Below are 19581 nucleotides of genomic sequence, written 5' to 3'. Positions count from 1 at the left end.
CCACTCGGCCGCCGAAGCGAGGGGCCTCTGGGGCCTCCGAGCGGCCAACTGCTCCGCTTGCGCCCACGCCTTCTGCTCCAGTTGCTTTCCCCACCGAGCTGAAAAGCCAGGGACGTATTGCCGGGGCCCTGGGAAGCGGGGCGCTTGGGGACTACGCCGGGAGTCCTCCGCTGCACCTTCCCGTCCACGGGCTGTCAGGTCACGGTCCCTGAAGCCCCAGCCTGCCAGACCGGAGCCCATACTGACGTCAAGGGTAAAGGCGATCAGACCTCAGCCCCTAGCGGGGCTTTCGATGTGACACTGTGTCTTGAGCTGGGGAGTTTCTCCTGCCTCCCCTTGGTTACAGGTCTGCAACTATCAATAAACAGTTACACCCCACCGTGTGCCAAGAAGCATCGGGAGTTACAGGGCTTGAACTCAACTCTGGAAGACTTGGAAGAGAGGTTGTTTGGAGTTCGTGTCTGATTGAATGTGTATGTGTAGAAACTAACCCAGCACCTAGTGCAGTGCCTCGCAACCAGTAATCCCTCAATAAACTTTCCCTAAATGAATGAGGTAAGTGGCTGAGGAAGCCGGCAGGATCATTCCACCCCTGCCTCCCCTGGGCGCAAGGAGACAAAAGTAATTAGCATAAGTCTTTAATCACCGCTGGTCTCATAGGCTCGCGGAGGCGGAAGCGCCGTGAAAGAAATCCTGGGGACACCGGGTGCTGGCCCAGGTCAGGGACACTGCCTTCCCTCCCGAACCCCCTCCAGCCCCCACAGCCTGGGCGTCAGTAATCTCCTATTTTCTTGTCTCCCTCAGGACACCGGGTTCCCTAGGAGCCGCCCCAGGCTTAATGATTGTCCAGAAGGAGGCTATAAAGGGAGCCTGGGAGGCTGGGTGGAGGAGGGAGCAGAAAAAGCCTAACTCAGCAGACCTGGCACTGAGAGCCCGCCAGCCCCAGACGTGGTCAGAGACTTTGTGTCCCAGCCTGTAGGGCCTGCTCCTTGCCACCATGGCAGCCCGAGGCTACGGGTATTACCGAACCGTGATCTTCTCGGCCATGTTTGGAGGCTACAGCCTGTACTACTTCAACCGCAAGACCTTCTCCTTTGTCATGCCGTCGTTGGTGGAGGAGATCCCTCTGGACAAAGATGACTTGGGTGAGTCCCGGGCCCAGGAACACAGGACCAGTAGGACAACCTGGGTGTCTGTGCAGTGTGGTGGGTATAGGCGCGGAATGTGTGTGGATCGTCTGCACAGCTGAGCCCAAGGGACAGTGCATGTGCAGGATGAGGAAGCTCTGAGATCCATGTCAGTGGGCACAGGTAAAGGACTGTGGGTATGGTCTATGCATGTCTGACGGCTGCGTTTCTGATGTGTGTGTGCATGTGTGCCTGTGACCAACAGGTGTCCCAGAGACACTGTGTGTTAGGGGGACTCTGAGCAGTTTCTGCATCTCTGTGGGTGCAGGCTTAGACCACAGGGTAAGTGCTGGCTGCTGACATTGTGAGCACTGGGAACCGGGGATTTGGCACAATGACTCCATGTGGTCTAGCAGACTATCCCTTCAGGAGGAATAAGGTCCTTGAGTCCAAGTCTAAGCCTTTGCCCCATGTTCAGAGATGGGGCAAGAGAACTGCCAGAGGCCCTAAGGGGGAAATCAAGTATTTGAGAATCACAGGGAGGAGGGCTGTCCTGCCCCCTGACAGCTGCTGCTAGAACTCTCCAAGAGGCTGAAAAGTCATGGGTCAGCCTGGGGCTAATGCTAATGGAGAAATAGAAGGAACAGCCTGACACCATGAATGAATGTCAGGAATCCTTCCTCTTGGAAGGAACCTGTCTCACCCTGCCAGGCACCTCTGCACACCTGACCCCATGACTTCCTCCACCCTCCTGTGCCTTTGCCCCATCCCTAACCCCCCAGCTGTCCTGCTCCCTGCTCTCCTCTTCTGCAGGGCTCATCACCAGCAGCCAGTCCGCTGCCTACGCCATCAGCAAGTTTGTGAGCGGGGTGCTGTCTGACCAGATGAGTGCTCGCTGGCTCTTCTCTTCTGGGCTCCTCCTGGTTGGCCTGGTTAACATAGTCTTTTCCTGGAGCTCCGCAGTGCCTGTCTTTGCTGCTCTCTGGTTCCTCAATGGCCTGGCACAGGGGCTGGGCTGGCCCCCATGTGGCAAGGTCCTACGGAAGGTGAGTGCTTCCGAGGAGCCGGTTCAAGTTGGCAGAGAGGACACCTAAAGACTACATGGGCGCGCCAGCACCTCCACCCCAGAGCAGGTTCCTCAGGAGTTTCAGCCCAGCTCCTGTTGCTTGTCAAGATATTTTAGGAGGCTGAATGTGGTGGGATCAGGTGGCAGATGAGGGAATTGGCCTTGCCAAGTAGAAGCGCCCTCTGCCTCCTTCCTGTAATGTGAGCTCCTGGGTCTGTCCCACCTGACCCCACCTTCCGTATGGACTGGAGTCTGGGCACCTACTCTGTTCCTCTCTGCCCTACAGTGGTTTGAACCATCTCAGTTTGGCACTTGGTGGGCCATCCTATCAACCAGCATGAACCTGGCTGGAGGGCTGGGCCCCATCCTGGCAACCATCCTCGCCCAGAGTTACAGCTGGCGCGCCACGCTGGCCCTGTCTGGGGCACTGTGTGTAGCCGTCTCCTTCCTCTGTCTCCTGCTCATCCGCAATGAACCTGCTGATGTTGGACTCCAAAACCTGGACCCCACTCCCTCCAAGGGCAAGAAGGGTGAGTACCCACTGAAGCCAACCTCTGGGAACCTTCCTTTATCATTCACCTGGCAGACTTTCACTGAAGATAGCTGTATGCTTGGCCCTGTGCTAGCCAATGGATGTCAGGGGAGGGATGCTGATGGAGTGGGTGGGGCGTAAGTAAAACTCTATCTTGAGACAGTAGTACCAGCCAAGTGGCAGAGCCAACAAATGCTATGACTCACGTTATAGCCTGGTCCTTCCTTATAACAAAGCCAGTTCCTTGTGTGGACAGCATCCTAAGCTTAAGTGTCTTGGGTACCTCCTCCATCCTCACTGGTTCTCACATTATCGTTCACTGGTTGAGACTTGCAGTGGAGGGGAGAGGGCAGAACGGTAGGTGAAGGGGTACCTTTGTGCTGATTCTTGTATTTGTGGATGGACTCTGTCCCTGTGGCTAGTTAATGAGTGGTGGGGGCTTGAGGTGGGCAGGGCAGCTGGAGCAGAGTTTGAGGCCTGGCCTCCTCCCACCCCCAGGCTCCTCGAAGGAGGAGAGTACCTTACAGGAGCTGCTGCTGACCCCTTACCTGTGGGTGCTGTCCACCGGCTACCTTGTGGTGTTTGGAGTAAAGACGTGCTGTACTGACTGGGGCCAGTTCTTCCTCATCCAAGAGAGAGGACAGTCTGCCCTTGTGGGTGAGATGAGTGTTGGGATGGGGCAGGCCTAGGGAGCAGGAGCCAACGCAGGGGATGGGAAATTCAGGCCCAGTTCCCTTTATCCCCCCTCCTCTTTCCTGAGGCCAGATACTACTCAGGCAGCCATAGTCAGTCACTCTTGGGGACCCTGTGCATCTCTGGGTTTAAGCCAGTCTGGAACAACCCCAAGGTGTAACGCCCTTCCACCCTCCCTTTCCCTCTTCCCACTGCAACTCCTCACTGCAGGTAGCTCCTACATGAGTGCCCTGGAGGTTGGGGGCCTTGTAGGCAGCATCGCAGCTGGCTACCTGTCAGACCGGGCCATGGCCAAGGTGAGTGGGCAGAAGGGACAGGAAGGAGGAGGGTCCCTTTAAATCTTCCCAGCATGACTGGGACACCAGAAGTGGGAGCCCTGGGGCACATGCAGCTTGGCATGTGCTGGTTTAGGCTGGCTGAAGTGGGAATGTTTCCAGGATATTTTTCTTCATTAAGAATGTGGAGATGAAGTTAAATGATGTCAAGGAGAGCCAGCATTTCTCTCTGCCTAGCTTCTCCACAGCCCCAGGAAAACTGGGTGCAGCCTGCCAGCCCATGTCCTCGAGCCTGCCCCAGGTGGAGGAAGGGATGTTGTGGAGTTTGGCCTCAGAACATAATAAGCAGGTCTCAGGGCCTCCCAGAGCTGCCCTGGGCCAAGAACTGCAGTGGGATTGCCAAAGACCAGCCAGCAGAGGCCTGCTGTGTCAGAGTCCAGGGGTGGGGGTTCTCTGCTGCTCCTGGGGCCTGACATTGCCAGGACTGTGCCCACAGGCAGGGCTGTCCATCTACGGGAATCCCCGCCACGGCCTGCTCCTGTTCATGATGGCTGGCATGACGGCGTCCATGTACCTCTTCCGGGCCACTGTGACCAGTGACTCCCCCAAGGTAAAGAGGGCCTGGCTCACAGCAGGGACAAGGATGAGAAAGCAAGGGCCACTGACTCTGTCTCCCTCTCCCTGGCCTTTCTCGGACTGTCCTTTTCAGCGGTTCGTTCCTCAGTTCCCCTCTTCTATGCTCTGGTGCCCCTCCTTGACTCTGGGCCTGGTTTCTTCTCCACTCTGTGCTCCTCTAGGATACTGCTTTCTGGACTCCGGCTCTTCACCCTCTTGCTGAGATCACAGGCTTTACAGAGAATGAGGTGCTCCATCTTTATCTCTGGTTTCTCTCTTGATGTGTCTCACCTTTATCCTACCGCGCTCTGCCTCGTCCCTAGCCAATCTGGCTTGCACAAATCTTGAGAGGGGACAGCATCTAACTCAAGAGGGATGGCTTCCGTACCTCCCTCACCTACCCACACAGGCCCCTAGGTTGGTTCAGTGTGGCCCCTGCTCCTCCAGTCCTGTAGTCACATGTACTGGGAAGTGGTCTGTATGCAGGAGCCACTCTCTCCTTACAACTGTTTGTTCCCAGGGCCAAGCACTCTCTCCTGTGGCAGGGGCAGGTAGGTGGCAGTCTTTCTCAAACTCTAATTGCCACCCTGCACTGCCTTTACAGCTCTGGATCCTGGTGTTGGGAGCTGTGTTTGGTTTTTCCTCTTATGGTCCCATTGCCTTGTTTGGAGTTATAGCCAATGAGTGCGCCCCTCCCAACTTGTGTGGCACCTCCCATGCCATTGTGGGACTCATGGCCAATGGTAAGTGATACCCCCACTGATGCCTTGCACTCAGGCAGCGAGGGGCTGGATTAAGCCCCTCTGGCTCCAGCCTCACAGTGACACAGGCTCTTCTCCTCCTCCATGACAGTGGGAGGCTTTCTGGCTGGGTTGCCCTTCAGCACCATTGCCAAACATTACAGTTGGAGCACAGCCTTCTGGGTGGCTGAGGTGATCTGTGCGGCCAGCACAGGTGCCTTCTTCCTTCTACGAAACATCCGCACCAAGATGGGCCGAGTGCCCAAGAAGGCTGAGTGAAGACAGCGCAGGCTCGGAGCATCCTGTCCTACTTGTGGCCTTTCCCCTCCGTGGGGGTAGGAAGGGAAAGGAGGGAGGGGGCCGTCTTGACTAACACCTTTGACTTCCCCTTTCTGCTCCTTTTCCCTTATCTACGTGGCACTAGGAAGTTATCAGTAGTTAATGAGGTCCCAGCTCATCTCATCTCTATTTAAAGGACAACCTTTGTTCTTGGACTCTATTAGCTCCTATTTCCTGCCTTCAAATAGGAAGCCCTTGCACTTAAGAGTGTCTCCTATACCCTTCTCCCTCTCCTGAACCCCATCCTGTCTCCATCTCACCCCATCCTGTCTCCATCTCACCCCATCCTCACCTGAGGTGAGGCATCTCCTGCCTGCCGCGGCTGGGCAGCCATGGCCCAAGACTTCTGCCAGAAGGCCTCAGCAGGGGGGCAACTGCTCCTGCCAATACCTTGGACTCCAGGGCCAAAGGGTCACTCTCACCAATACAAAGGGTACAACAGGTGGGAGGGTAGAAAGATTTGTTATAGAGAATTAAAACTAGATTTGATACTAACCTTGTCAGTGAATCATTCTTTCAAAAGGTGTAATACAAGCCAGAGATAGCTTTCCTTTGGGAAATACTCCCTTAATACCTGCATTCTCTACCCCAAGAGAGACTTCATTCCCCTGGAATAGGAAAGCTGAAGGGTAAATGGACTCCTTTAAGCTCCTGCCTCTTCTGCCTTCAACTTCATACTGCAGAATTCAATGAACGTTTGAGAGATGACGCTACTGGGTGTCAGGCAGTTTAAATAACTTGCTGCAGGGAGGCAACAGTATAGTCAGAAAGTCTAGGTTCAAGGTCTGCTGGTAACTAGCTTTGAGACTTAGAAGCAGAGAGTTTGTACTTTGCTAAATCTCATCTGTAACACAAACAGGATGAACATCCTGAGCTAAGGGAGAGGATGAAGTGAAATAAAGCAGTAAAACCTGGCTGTGAGCCCTTGATAAATGTTCCATCGTTTTCATTATCATCACTACACCACCCAGGAAGTCAGTGGCAATCCAAGACTCCTGCTTCAAAGTCCCATGTTCATTCATTCACTTAATATATATTTGTTTTGTTTTCTACTGGAACACAGTATCTCAGCTTCCTTGAATTCCCTTATCATTCCTGTTTCCCCTTCTGAGGCTTTCTCCCCCAAACCAGCAATTAGGATAGCAAACACTGAGCTCAAAGGAATGTTTATTACAACATTTATGGGCCTACCTCCTATAAATAATTTGTATAGAGTTGGGAAGTAGGACCATGATAGATATAGGAGGAAAGAGAGAATGGTATTAAGGCTCGGGATCAGAACATGTCATCAGGCTCAGCATCCTCCCATTTTCAAGTGCAATAACAATGCTGCCAGGATCTCCATCAAAGTGGAAACCGCAGGATTCCTGCTGTAGGATCTCTTAAGAATTTGGTGGGGTCCACTGCAGGTTCAGCCTAAGACCCAGGTCCAAAGGTTCCAGCCTTCTCTGCCACCTCCAGGGCTAACTTCAGGTTCTGGTCAAACAGTTCACACCTACGCCAGGCCCAGGAGGCACAAGTAAGGACAAAGTGTTAGGCCTGGCTCTCTCCCCGCCGTGGGTACAGAGGCACAGCCAGTGGAAACTCTGCTTGAAGGCCATGAACCTCAAGGAAAGTCCTTGCTTTCTCAAAGAATAAGTAAGTGAAAGGCTAGTTACTTTTGTTTTATTTAAAAATAATTCTATTACACTTCAAAATGACACTGGGGAAGAAAATACAGGGAAAGGAAACAAGGAGGCTTTGACCAGAATCTACAGACTGGGACGGCTTACCTGATGGGCATTTCCAGGGAGTAAAATGGATTCTTCAGGGCAAAATCTGAATAAATCTCATAAATTTTTCGGAGAAGAGAATCTATCCCAGCCTGTCTAGGATCCGCCAGCACCACAAACTTTATCCCTGGAGAGGGACCATGAATGATTACCAAAGGGTAGAGAATCAGCAAATAATATTGTCCTGTTTGTACAGCACTGTATATGCTCATTTTTATTTTATCCTTATTGCCCCATAAAACATGAAAAGCAAGCCTTTGAATCTACAGGTGAGAGCAGAGAAGTGAAATGACTTTATAGCACCACCCAGCTGATTGAGTGACTAGGCTTTGGGTTCTAGCTCTGTCGCTTACTTCTGGCCTGGGTGCCCCTCAGCAGAAAGCGCCAGGCAGGGAACAAACTCAGGCAGTTTTCAGTGCTCTGCCTTCACTAAGTGAGGACATGCCACTCAGGATCCAAAGGCCATTTCAACTGGCATTCCAGTTTCATTTTGGAACAACACTTACACCTTCCAAAATGTGTGCAACTTGAGAGAACACTAAGGTGAGTTTATCTGCGCACAGGATAACGAGGGCTGAGCATGGACAAAACTGCCGTCAAGATTAAATATTGGCTTTAGATTCACAAAACAAATAACTGTGCACTTGTCCCAGAAAAGGCTAACCACCACCCCCTTGCTTACCAGAGCCAACTTTGGTCAATGCCTTCCTCCAACCAGACCCATCGCATGTCTCTGACCTGTTTGGAAGCGCGTACCTGTCAGTGTCTGGAAGCAGTGCAGTTTGAATGTATCTGTCTCCAGCATCTCAATGCCTGAGCTGCCCTGTTCAGGAGACAGCTGGGAGCCGATTGCGAACAGCCTATTTGCAAGAAAGGCAAAGTTGGGAATGTACCTCATCGCTATACGGGAGGAGTGCTTTTCAAACTTTTCCACCGAGGTGACCCTTATCTTCTGAACACTTAAATTACAACTTGAAATAGAAACAGCAGTATCAAAATTTCCTAAGAATCCATTTGAATTCTGCATGTATTTTACATTCATACTTTGCTACAAAACATAATACATTGAAAACTTTGGGTAAAATTAACACTCGGATTACGTGCCATGTTTACCCACCAGCTGACTATGCATATCCAACCCATCTTATAATACAACTGACAGCAGAAAAGGATCTTGAAGATCATTTAATCACCTTAAAGATGAACACATTAAAACTCAGGAAAGAGAAGGTGACTTAGGCAAACAAAATCACACCACTGCCAGCATTACCTAAAGCCTAGTCATACTGGATCAATTCTTTTCATGACACAGAACTGATGATTTAGGAGGAGGCAGAGAAGGCTGATGGGACCCTACACTCACACCAAGAACAGAAGACACTGGAGGTGGACAACTTGCCCCAAATCCTTGACACGAGTTGTACGATCATTTATATTTTCTTGACTTCATGAACCTTGGCATACAAATCAAATGTTTTTCTATCGTGGGCATGATCCTATGCTAGTTTCAGAAATCAACCCAACTGTTGGGTTTGTGACCAATTACCTATGTCTAGTAGTTCTGGGTTACCTTAGTGGATTTCTCCCCTCAAATGCTCTAACTGGCTGGCCCTGAGAAAATTTACTTTAAAAAAAATTATAGTTATGTTCAGGTCACTCTTGGTATGACTAGATGGACTCCACTCACCTGGCCAATTGATAAGGACTGCTCTGACCCCAGTCATAAATATGAATTTTCTTCTATTACTCAAGCTCAATCAGAAAAACAAGCAAAGGTTTAGCCAAAGAATAAAATCTCCCACAATTATGGAATGGATTTATGTAGATGGGGCGTTTCTGGTGGCTCAAATAAATGGTAAAGAATCCCTCTGCAATGCAGGAGACCCAGGTTCCATCCCTGGGTAGGGAAGATCCCCTGGAGAAGAGAATAGCTACCCATTCCAGTAGTCTTGTCTAGAGAACTCCATGGACAGAGGAGTCTGGTGGGCTATAGTCCATGGCGGGTGGCGGGGGCGGGTCACAAAGCGTGGGACACAGCTGAGGGACTGTGTTACTTTTTTAGAGAAAGGTAAGCACCGCCAGTCAGCAAGTCTCTGAGCGCAGAATTACACTAATCCAGTCAGCCTATGAGCCAAGAGTAGACGGACAGAATCTAGGAAGAGTTGTGGGACTTACGAGTGGAACATCGAGGCCAGCATGAGCTTCTCATTGGAGGTGAGGCGAGGGCGGCCGAATCGAATGGACACCGGGTAGTTAGAAGGGTTGCCCAGGTACTCCAGCACCTCTTTCCCATCGGCCGTATACTTGCCATTCACGTCCACACCATTGATAGCCAGCACTGCGTGGCCCACTGCAATGGGGAAGCTAACCGTCAACCAAGCCTGACTGCGGATCCCGCCAACGGTACAAATTACCCGGGTCCCAACTTCATCCGCTCCCCCGCCCAGAGATAGCGGCCCACCAAGGCAGCACCTGGCCCCGCCTCCCCACCCCCACCCCCCCGCGCCCCGGGATCGAGCCTAACCCACCCCGGATGCCGTCTCGCTGGCCGAAAGCTACCAGCACACGCTCGTCGTGCAGCTTAAGTAGCAGATCCAACGGGTAACTGAAAGTTTTCTCAGCCTCGGCCCGTGGGGCGTAGCTGTCCAACTGGTAAATAAGGCCGCCAGCTTTGTTCACCACATAAACACTGAAAATCGCCATAGCTGCCGCCGAGGCTGCCGGACTAGGATACGCCTCTTCCTCCCGACCCCGCCCCGGACGCGCAGCACGGGGCCCGCCCTCGGCGCTCCAGGCCTCGCTTCCCTTCCCAGGCCCGCGGGGCCCGCTGAGGCGCTTGAGCACTTGGAGCACGCCTGGGTGTCACTAACACAGGGACTTTAGTTTCCGGGACCTATAAAATTGTTCTCCTTTCCTTTTTACCGGATCTTAGCGCCAGGAAAGTATAAAATATAACCTCTCAACTGGCTGCAAAATCGAAAAGCCAGGGATAACGCCGAGAGTGTGACGTTCTGGAGGCTGACCCTACTTCCGGCAGCCAGTTCCGGTCTGAGCCCGACCTGCTTCTCCGAACTTCCTGTGCGTGGCTCCGCCCCTTGTCCCGGAAGCAATCGCTGCGGCCGGAGGTTTCTGGGCTTGCTCGCAGGGCGCATTTCCTTTTTGTCCGACATCTTAGCGAGGCTGCAGTGGCTGCAGCTGCTCTCCGGGCTTCGCTATGGTGAGCTTGGGGTAGGGGAAGCTGGCGTGGTTCTGGGAGCGGGCGGTGCCGGCGCGCGTTTGGGGCCGCATCGGAGGAGGGCTTACATAACTGTCGGGCCACGTGTGAAGATGGGAGGGCTGTAGCTTGCCCCATGTGCTCCGGTAGTGGAGTCTAGGCAGGGTGGGGGGCGAAGGAGTAGCGGGAGCGTGGAGGGCTGCCTGTGACCTGGCCGCATTCCGGTTTTTCTCCTACAGCCGCCCAAGGACGACAAGAAGAAGAAAGATGCCGGAAAGTCGGCCAAGAAAGACAAAGATCCAGTGAACAAATCTGGGGGCAAGGCCAAAAAGAAGGTAGGAGTAAAGCTCCTCAAACGGTGAGGGATGTTGGGGACGTCTAGTCTCATTTCCGTATACTGTAGCAAATGGCTTGTAAGGTTGTGGGGTTTAGAGTCAGGTTAATAAGAGTTTATACTCACATCACCGTTTTGGTTTTGACTCTCATAAAGAACGGGGGTGTATATGCTACTCGAAAATGACAAAGTGTATACTGAGCTACTTTAATTGGGCTAGTGGGGCTCAGCCAATATCCGAAAGCCTTAAAGATAGTTTATTTTCCCACCAACGTAGTGTCTCCAACGCCTTCAGCAGTAACCAAAGTCTCTTTTACTTTGAACTTGGCTCTATAGTTATTTCAACCTTAATTTGCTGAGTGTTTGCAGATTCTGAATTTTACAGGTTTCTGCAGCCAAGGGACAGACCCACTCTTGTATAGCTGTGCAACCGTGTAACAGTTCTTTGAGTCAGGTTGTTCCGGAGAAGGGAAATACTGGTTCTTTGGAGAGCACTGATTTTTTTTTTTTTTTTTACTTTTTTTGGTGAGCAGAAGTGGTCCAAAGGCAAAGTTCGGGACAAACTCAATAATCTAGTCTTGTTTGACAAAGCAACATATGACAAACTCTGTAAAGAAGTTCCCAACTATAAGCTTATAACTCCAGCTGTCGTCTCTGAGAGACTGAAGATTCGTGGTTCCCTGGCCAGAGCAGCCCTTCAGGAACTCCTTAGTAAAGGTGAGAGGAGAGTGTGTTGTACTGGCTTGTATGCTTTTTGCACCTTAGTTTGGGCTGACCATGTTAGCCATTTTAAATGCAGTAGGTTAGAAGTTAGCAATACAATTCTAGCATGTAATCTAGACTATTGGTAGTGCCTAACAGTGGAAACAGTGATTTTCAGATTACAGTAAAGTGTTGTGAGGGTAGCCATCCCAAGAGCAGGTAATGAGTCCCTTCTTTTTAAGGGGTGAGTCCGATTATATTATCAGCAAGAAATGTAGGCATGTCTCCTAAAGTCATGCTTAAATTGAGCATTTTTAGTTTGTTGAGTTTTTATAGTACTTTGTGTGAGAATTTTGTCCTTTCTTCCTAGGACTTATTAAATTGGTTTCAAAGCACAGAGCTCAAGTGATTTACACCAGAAACACCAAGGGTGGAGATGCCCCAGCTGCTGGTGAAGATGCATGAACAGGTGAGCTGGTGAAGATTCATGAACCTGGGGCTCCTATACGAAGTACACATCCCCTTCACAAGGGTCTGTCATTCTGATTTGATTTTTTTTTTTTTTTTTCTTTTTTTAAACAGGTCCCACCAGCTGTACATTTTGAAAAATAAAACTTTATTACATCAAATAAGTGGGTTTGTCTGGTTCCTAAGAAAGGTAGTTATAGGATAATAGCATATAACAGATTTGTTGCCTTGGCTTTGAACTTTATGGTGGTTGGAAATACATCAGGAAGCCATTAGCATTTTTCCTTTATGTGACTGCTGTTTGTTTCTTGCTGCAGCTTCAGTTTTGAATTGATGCCTGAAAAGAAATGAAAGGTTAGCAGCACAAAGAGTGAAATCTCCACATGGGGGGAGCAGGTTGAGGTCCTGACACTGGGCTGGTACCTGGATTGCCAGCGGCGTCCATTATTCCAGACCCGGCCAAAAGAGGGCAGCCAGCCGGCACTGGTGCTGGAGCTGTGGTCAAAGTTGGCCCCAACTCTGTCTGGTGGGAGTTTCTTCAGTTTCTGTTTTTCCTCTACAATGAGCAGTTTTATTTGAGTAGGAAGACTTACAGAGTAGGAAGTCTCTATCACCATTCCTGTATTAACTTACTTTCTTTAAGAAACTCTTCATAGGAGGGTCCTATTTGTTGGTTCCCAGAGCTACAGTCCTCATCTTGGACCATCCAGGGAGGTGTGGCACCTGGAAAAGGAAGACCCTTTAAGCAGAAATGAAAACACTTGAGTTATGGACCATGGGAATTAGAGGGGCTTCAGCTTATTGGAGAAGGAAATGGCAACCCACTCGTGTTCTTGCCTGGAGAATCCCAGGGACGGGGGAGCCTGGTGGGCTGCCATCTCTGGGGTCGCACAGAGTCAGACATGACTGAAGCAACTGAGCAGCAGCAGCAAGCTTATTGGAGGCATGACATAAACAAACCACACATTTAAAGTGTAGAATTTGAAATGTTTGGGGTAAAATCACACCGGGTATCCTTGTGCCCCTTTAAATTATTTTTTAGCACACCTCCTTTATACCTCTTTCCCAGGCCCAGGCAACCACTGATGTGTGTTCTGTTGCTATAGATTAGTTTGCCTCTTCTATAATTTTGCATAAATGGAATATAATGTGCACTCTTGTCTACCTTTTAGCAGTTATTCTGAGATTGTGTGTTGCAGGTATCAGTCATTCCTTCCTTGTTGAGTATCCTTTGAATTGTTCAGATTTGTTGGGGCACATTTAGATTTTTTCAACTTTTAAAGAAACTGCTAAACTCTTCCCAAGTAGTTACGCCATTTTGCATTCTCATCAGCAGTCTATGAGAGTTCTGCTGCTCAGTTGCTTCAGTCGTGTCTGACTCTGTGCGACCCCAGAGACGGCAGCCCACCAGGCTCCCCCGTCCCTGGGATTCTCCAAGCAAGAACACTGGAGTGGGTTGCCATTTCCTTCTCCAATGCATGAAAGTGAAAGTGAAGTCGCTCAGGTGTGTCTGACTCATCGAAACCCCATGGACTACAGCCTACCAGGCTCCTCCATCCATGGGATTTTCCAGGCAAGAGTACTGGAGTGGGGTGCCATTGCCTTCTCTGAAGAGTTCTGCATACATACATTTTTTTTTTTTTTTGCTGTGTGACATGGTCAACTCATTGCTTGTCCAGGGATCAAACCCACACCCCGTGCATTGAGTGCAGACCCTTAACCACTGAAGCACCAGATAAGTCCATAGTTATAGCCGTTTTGATGACCAACTTTTTATATGCCTTTATTGAGTTTTATGCTATGCTTAAGTTGCTTGAGTTGTGTCTGACTCTGGACTGTAGCCCACTGGGCTCCTCTGTCCCTGGGGTTTTCCAGGCAAGAATACTGGAGTGAGCTGCCATGACCCTTGCAGGGGATCTTCCCAACCCAGGGATCAAACCCATCCCTCTTCAATCTCCTGCCCTGGCACACAGGTTCTTTACCAGTAGTGCCACCTGGGAAGCCTGCTGAGTTTTGAGAGGTCTTCATATATTGAAGATACAGGTTCTTCATCAGATGCTTTTCTTTTTTTGAAAAACATGTTTATTAAGCTAAAGTTTTGCAGTGTTTTTCAGGCAAAGTATTTTTTCCCTTAGTTGAAACACAAAGAGGCTGTCTGGCTGTGGCAGGTCTAATGCTATGGTGGGCATTATGTAAGGTACAGAGACTCTGACCCTCAACTGCAAGTAATTTCAGATATTAAATACAGTTCCCTGTGCTATACAGTAGGACCCTATTTAGTTGATACCCTTACTTTGTCTCCACAACTGCATGCATTCTTGCTATAAAAGAATTATAGTTCTTGTTTCTCTTTAATATAAAAATATTAAGTATTATTTTAAGAAATACAGAGGTTGAACAAAAACCCATGTAAGAATTACCATGTCCCAACATTTACTAACTTTAAAACACCTTAAATATGAAAGTAAGAAAATCTGGTAAACAGGTAAACGTATGTTTGTTACTTTTCTGAGTTAGATGCATTTGACATATGTGTCGGGTACCCTCCTACCAGTGAAAGACCTACAACTCAAAAAGAAAAACCTCTTACAGTTTGAGAAACATTGCCATGGGCCTTACCTGAGTGTATGTTACCGATTCCTGGTGTATCCTGTAGTGGAAAATGGGGGGGAAATTATAAGAAAGCCAAGAGATGATAAGGATACTCAGCCTAGAGGAAGAAATTGTACAGGAGGTGGGTGGAACCACTGCCACAGTGCTGATGCTGCGCTGGGTTTATGTTAAACCTCACAGCGTAGGAAATCACTGAAGGACAGTCTCGTCCCCACCAGACTCAAGGGCTCAGGCTGGAGATGTCCCAAAATAAAGTGCTACTACATGGTAGGTAAACAAAACCCCTTCCTCACAGAGCGTACATATTACTGGGGAAGAGAACTAAGTATGAATTACACAAATTACATTCACAGCTTTTTACATGGTATGACATACATTTATAAGTTTTCCATGAAAAAGTGACAGCTGAAGGGGAAGGTATGGGTAAGTAGAGGAGGGAAGGAAGACATGTCATTTAAGACAGTGGGAGGGAAGTTAAAAGGGAGGGGACATAGTTATGGCTGACTCACAATGTATGGCAGGAACCAACACATATTGTAAAGCAATTATCCCCCAGTTTAAAAAAAATAGCAAATAGATGTTCAAAAGTAAAGAGCATAGCAGGAGGCTGGAGGATAGGATGTAAGATAGCAGGTGATGAGGTTATTTCTCGTGTTTGGCACAAGATTGCAGGAGGAGTAGAGATTGTTCCAAGGTGAAATAGAGGCCAAATTCAGGAGACAAGGCATACACACTGAGCAAATCAGAGAGATGAAAAAAAGGAGGTGGGCATACTCATTGAGGGAATGTGAGAGATGAAAAGTGATAATCTGTCTACAGTTACTAGAAAGGAGTGGTGGGGGTTAGGTGCCTGTGGGTATCTGTAAGTGTGCCTGTGTTGAGCTGGAACTGGATTCTGCACGGGATGATTTGGGAGTTGGCGCTCCTATGTGACAGTGGGGGTCGTGTGGATACCATGGAGGCTGAGGAATGAGCACATGATGCTGTGGAACAGGGCAGCAAGAGGGAAAAGCCTGCAAACACAGGAATGGTCAGAATACACAGAAAAGCCAGGGGAGGGGTGGCTGGGGGTAAAAAAAAAAAAAAAAGCCAGGGGAGATGGGTGTCCTGGAACCGAGGGGGTATTAGCCCTTTCCCATTGTACCTGATGGCCAATGAATGTCAGAGGCTGTCCTGTCTCCATCCAGTCAAGCTCTGGGGCTGGAGGCAGGTCCAAGTATGAGGGCTGCTGTGAGGTGGAGGCTACTTGGCTGAAAAAGACAAACCGGAGCCAGGCTGGCAGACAAGGTCCTTTAGCCATGAGGACAGCAAGAATGAGATTTGTTTCCATGTCCTGATCACAGTTACAGAACGTTCTAAGAGGTATCAGAATGTCCAATAAGAGGTTTCCTAACAGTCTTTTACCTGTTTGTCCCTTTCCGGCTTCCAGGTGCTGAAGAGCCCTCTTCTGGGTCTGGCACTGTCTGAGGCTGAGTTTGATTCAGGAAAAATAAATGTGTCTAGAATGCTTAAGAATTTGCCTAGGCCATACTCCCCACCTCCATAAGTAAACAAATTGAGGATACTGCCCCATCTGGCAACCTCCCTCCCTCCCAGCCATGCCCACATTTTCTCCACTGATAAGGCCTGCCCCCTGGTGGGCAGGGAAGGGAATTCAAGACAAGCAGATGGAGTCCATGAATTTTTCATCAGAAGAGCTGGTAGGTTGAAATGCTGGACCTGGGAGAACCAGGAATCAGTGGATTTGGATACTGCTCTGGCTCCTCCGAGGGAAACCAACCTCTAAGACAGACCGAACCATCTCCTGCCGGCTTTGCTCCACCTCTCGGATCTGAGCTGCCATCTGTGGGAGAGGGGTGACTTAGGCAGGTACCAGAAGGTGGGGCTGGGTCCTTCAGAGGCCTTTCCTTTAACTCACCTCTTTAATCACTTCATCTTCTTTTTCCTCATAGGAATCCAGACTTTTCACCATGGATTTCTTGAATCTAAAAAGGAAAGGGGCAAGTCACCCCAGAATCCCAGTCCCTGCCAGTTGTGAAAAGATCCTCAGTAGATCATTTTTCTCTGGATTCTGAATAGTGTCAGGCTCCCAGAAACCAAATCTCAGTAGTACAATGAACACCCATGTACCTCTCACCCAGATTCACTGTTAACATTCTGCCATACTGGCTCCAGTTCTCTTTTCCTTTCTCCCAAGAACATGAGACTTAATTCTAAATTTTTCAGTATGCATTTCCTGGGAAAAGGAACAGCCTATGAAACCATTACCATACTTAAAAAAATCAATTACCCTTTCTGATGTCCAAATTGTCCCATATCTGGCACAATATATTTGCAGTAGTTTTTATCCTATAATACACACAAAAGTATCTGAATAATATCAGTACTACTATCAACAAGACTACTAAGCAAAGCTCAAGATTTCTTTGCAGTTCTTTAGTCCTTGGAAAATAGATTTTTGTTTTCAAATGTTACTTGAATTCTGGGCTTCCCTGGTGGTCCAGTGGTTAAGAATCCATCTTGTAATGCAGGAGACACCAGTTCAATCCCTGGTCCTGGAAGATCCCATATGATGCGAGCCAACTAAGCTCGTGCCCCGCAACTACTGAACCAGCACTGTGGAGCCTGTAAGCTGCAACAAGAGAACCCCCACTCCACAACTAGAGAAAGCACACACTCAGCAACCAAGACCCAGAGCAGCCAAAAAAAAAAATTTTTTTTAAAGATGTTACTTAAATTCTTATTCTTTTGTCATTGTTATCAATTTAAGTTATATGATGATTTGTCTTTGCCTAATTTTAATATGTAAAACATTTATATAGGGGAATGGCTCTACCATGGTGCCCTGGCAATCCTTACAGGCAAAGCCTTGAACTGCAGCTTGTCAAAGTCTTGGCAGAAGGTCTGCATGATCCTCCCGGAACACAAGAGGACAGGAGGTCTGAAAGGAACTGCTAGGAAGCCATCTCCCATTCGTCTCATTGCTCACAGGAGGCCATTACGAAACAGCTTTTCATTAACTCCCAGTTCTGATGGTGTATGGGGCTTTCTGCTCTCAGATTAGAGCTGCAGATATAAACCCTGGAGCTGCAGTCTAGTCTTGGCTCCCCAACAACAGTATCCCACAGTTCATGCTACAGTCACCCAGCCCTATTTGTATCACTATGGTTCTTTTTGGGGTGTGGGACAACCTGGGAAGCTGGCACTCTGGGCTTACTCTTTTCACTGCCTATGTAAATAATAAGCTGCCTGAATCTAAAAGTGGCTCATCTGTATCTTTACGGGTCAAATCAGTCAAGCCTGGCCTGGCCCTGTCTTGTGTGAGCTTGAAATTTATACAGTTTAAAAATCAAAATTATATTTAAATAAAAAGTTCAGAGAGTCCATCCATATAATTCTCAATTATAACCTTTCTGCTAACTACCCTTTATTCATCCACCAAAAATTCTATAGAGCTGGGTCAGGCTGTGACAAGTAAGTGGCCTGTTTCTTTTTTTAATTTTTAAAAATTTTTGATGTGGACCACTTTTTTTAAAGTCTTTAATTTGTTACAATATTGTTTCTGTTTTGGCTGCAAAGCATGTGAGATCTTAGCTCCCAACCAGGGATCGATGGGAACCCCCTGCATTGGAATGCAGTCTTAACCACTGAACCACCAGGGGCGTCCCTGGCCTCAGTTTCTTATCTCCTCCCGGTCTGAACAGGGAAGACAAGGTGATGGCATTTAAGTACTTCTTAATTCCTCATTATTCTCCACTCTGAGTAGAAAGGAATGATAAACACCATGTATTTTCTTAACTCTGGCTTTGGGATCCCCTTGGGTTCCACTCTCCATAATCTCAATACAGTCCCAATCAAAGTGGTGATGTGAGGCTGCATGAGTCCTCTTTGTGAGGCAGTCACAACTCACCCCCTCTCTGCTGCCAAGCTTCCTACACTCCAGGTAGTTGGGGCCTTCCAAGGCCAGTTAAAACTATTAAAAGTGGGTACTGGTTGAGCATCAGATTTTTGCACTCTATAAAAAGCATCTTTTATTTCTAAAGAAACTTAGTAGTCTGTCACATATTTAAATAGTTGACTATGGTCAGCTTTTATTATATACTTCTCTATTTGCTAGAGAAGAGAAGACAGAAGTCGCTCAGTCGTGTCCGACTCTTTGCGATCCCATGGACTGTAGCTCACCAGGCTCCTCAGTCCATGGGATTTTCCAGGCATGAATACTGGAGTGGGTTGCCATTTCCTTCTCCAGGGGATCTTCCCGACCCAGGGATCAAACCCGGGTCTCCCGCATTGTAGGCAGACGCTTTGCCATCCAAGCTACCAGGGAAGCCTCTCTTACTTGCTAAATACATTGTAAATCCCACCCCACCAACTAGATTATAAACCTTTCAAGGACTTTGTCATATTTCATTTGTGTTCAACATGGTGCCTAGAATAATGAGTGCTACAAAGACAATGGACACTAACGAAGTCCTTTCTAAAGTGTCCAATTAGTAGAGGAAGCTCCTGACACAGATGCAAAGAATCCACACTCTGCTACCTCATCATGTGAAGGAATGACTTACCGTGCAAAGTCCTGGGGGGAGATCAAAAACTTCTCTTTCATCTGGAACTCAGCCTTGTTTTCCCACCAGAATTTGTTGGTTGCTTTCTTGTGCTCTGGACTGAGAATGGAAAGGACAAGTAATCTCAATGATAGATTACAGAATATTACATGGCATTTGATAAATAATGCAAACTGACACCTGGGTCTCCGGGCAAGGCTGAAAGAATACTAACAGTAGTTTCCTCAAGATCTCCAGTTTCCCCCTTCCAATAAAAATGTGACAATCTGACAGGAAGTGATGGGAAGAAACCTTGATTGAGCCAGTTGTCCAGTCAAGGCCACCCCAGCACTGGGACCACTGGGACCATAAGGCCGCTACCCCTCGGGATGGCCATGCCTACCAGATGACTGAATCATCCAATCTGATCAAATCACAAAAACGTTCTTCCTCTCACCCACCCTAGAGCCTCCCTCCATTCATTTATAGATTAACATAAACAATACTGTATGCGGTTCCGGCCGGCGCTTACCTGGCCAGATGCCCC

At 48.6% G+C, this 19581-nt stretch overlaps 4 protein-coding genes across 8 annotated transcripts in view; 2 read left to right on the top strand and 2 right to left on the bottom strand.

Annotated features, from left to right (window-relative positions):
* The window catches only part of SLC37A4 (solute carrier family 37 (glucose-6-phosphate transporter), member 4), a 6761-nt gene extending 460 nt beyond the window's left edge, over nt 1-6301 (top strand). Inside the window, exons 2-10 of one of the 4 annotated variants that reach the window (XM_010830440.1) lie at nt 347-555; nt 805-1145; nt 1941-2173; nt 2480-2723; nt 3224-3382; nt 3629-3714; nt 4190-4303; nt 4913-5051; nt 5161-6301. In XM_010830440.1, the coding sequence (XP_010828742.1) occupies nt 998-1145; nt 1941-2173; nt 2480-2723; nt 3224-3382; nt 3629-3714; nt 4190-4303; nt 4913-5051; nt 5161-5327 (1290 nt within the window). In that variant the 5' untranslated portion in view covers nt 347-555; nt 805-997 and the 3' untranslated portion in view covers nt 5328-6301. Of the gene's footprint in view, nt 1-6; nt 556-697; nt 719-804; nt 1146-1940; nt 2174-2479; nt 2724-3223; nt 3383-3628; nt 3715-4189; nt 4304-4912; nt 5052-5160 lie in introns of those variants that run through there. The other 3 variants (XM_010830439.1, XM_010830441.1, XM_010830443.1) reach the window with 3 other exon arrangements.
* A 236-nt stretch (nt 6302-6537) lies between these two features.
* On the bottom strand, nt 6538-10204 carry TRAPPC4 (trafficking protein particle complex 4). Its single transcript, XM_010830444.1, has 5 exons — nt 9688-10204; nt 9335-9509; nt 7916-8019; nt 7160-7286; nt 6538-6882 (listed from the first exon to the last, which is right to left on the bottom strand). Exons 1-5 carry the CDS (start codon nt 9860-9862, stop codon nt 6804-6806), a joined length of 660 nt encoding a protein of 219 aa, XP_010828746.1. The 5' UTR covers nt 9863-10204; the 3' UTR covers nt 6538-6803.
* Nucleotides 10205-10274: 70 nt separating this feature from the next.
* Nucleotides 10275-12042, top strand: RPS25 (ribosomal protein S25). Its single transcript, XM_010830445.1, has 5 exons — nt 10275-10376; nt 10613-10708; nt 11241-11424; nt 11780-11878; nt 11992-12042. Exons 1-4 carry the CDS (start codon nt 10374-10376, stop codon nt 11872-11874), a joined length of 378 nt encoding a protein of 125 aa, XP_010828747.1. The 5' UTR covers nt 10275-10373; the 3' UTR covers nt 11875-11878; nt 11992-12042.
* Nucleotides 12005-19581, bottom strand: part of CCDC84 (coiled-coil domain containing 84) — an 8132-nt gene continuing 555 nt past the window's right edge. Inside the window, exons 1-9 of one of the 2 annotated variants that reach the window (XR_824364.1) lie at nt 19567-19581; nt 19056-19154; nt 16409-16475; nt 16243-16333; nt 15635-15959; nt 14497-14527; nt 12511-12600; nt 12301-12433; nt 12005-12214 (exon numbers count right to left, since the gene is read on the bottom strand). Coding sequence is in view for 1 of the 2 variants with exons in the window: in XM_010830446.1 (XP_010828748.1) it covers nt 12139-12214; nt 12301-12433; nt 12511-12600; nt 14497-14527; nt 15635-15740; nt 15895-15959; nt 16271-16333; nt 16409-16475; nt 19056-19194 (770 nt within the window). In the remaining variant the exon portion in view is untranslated. Of the gene's footprint in view, nt 12215-12300; nt 12434-12510; nt 12601-14496; nt 14528-15634; nt 15960-16242; nt 16334-16408; nt 16476-19055; nt 19195-19566 lie in introns of both variants that reach the window. The other variant, XM_010830446.1, reaches the window with a different exon arrangement.

Source organism: Bison bison, unplaced genomic scaffold, assembly GCF_000754665.1.
Source record: "Bison bison bison isolate TAMUID 2011002044 unplaced genomic scaffold, Bison_UMD1.0 scf7180017864518, whole genome shotgun sequence".
NCBI lineage: Eukaryota > Metazoa > Chordata > Mammalia > Artiodactyla > Bovidae > Bison > Bison bison.
Note: the sequence above shows the minus strand (reverse complement) of the source record. Positions and strands in the feature narration are given on the sequence as shown.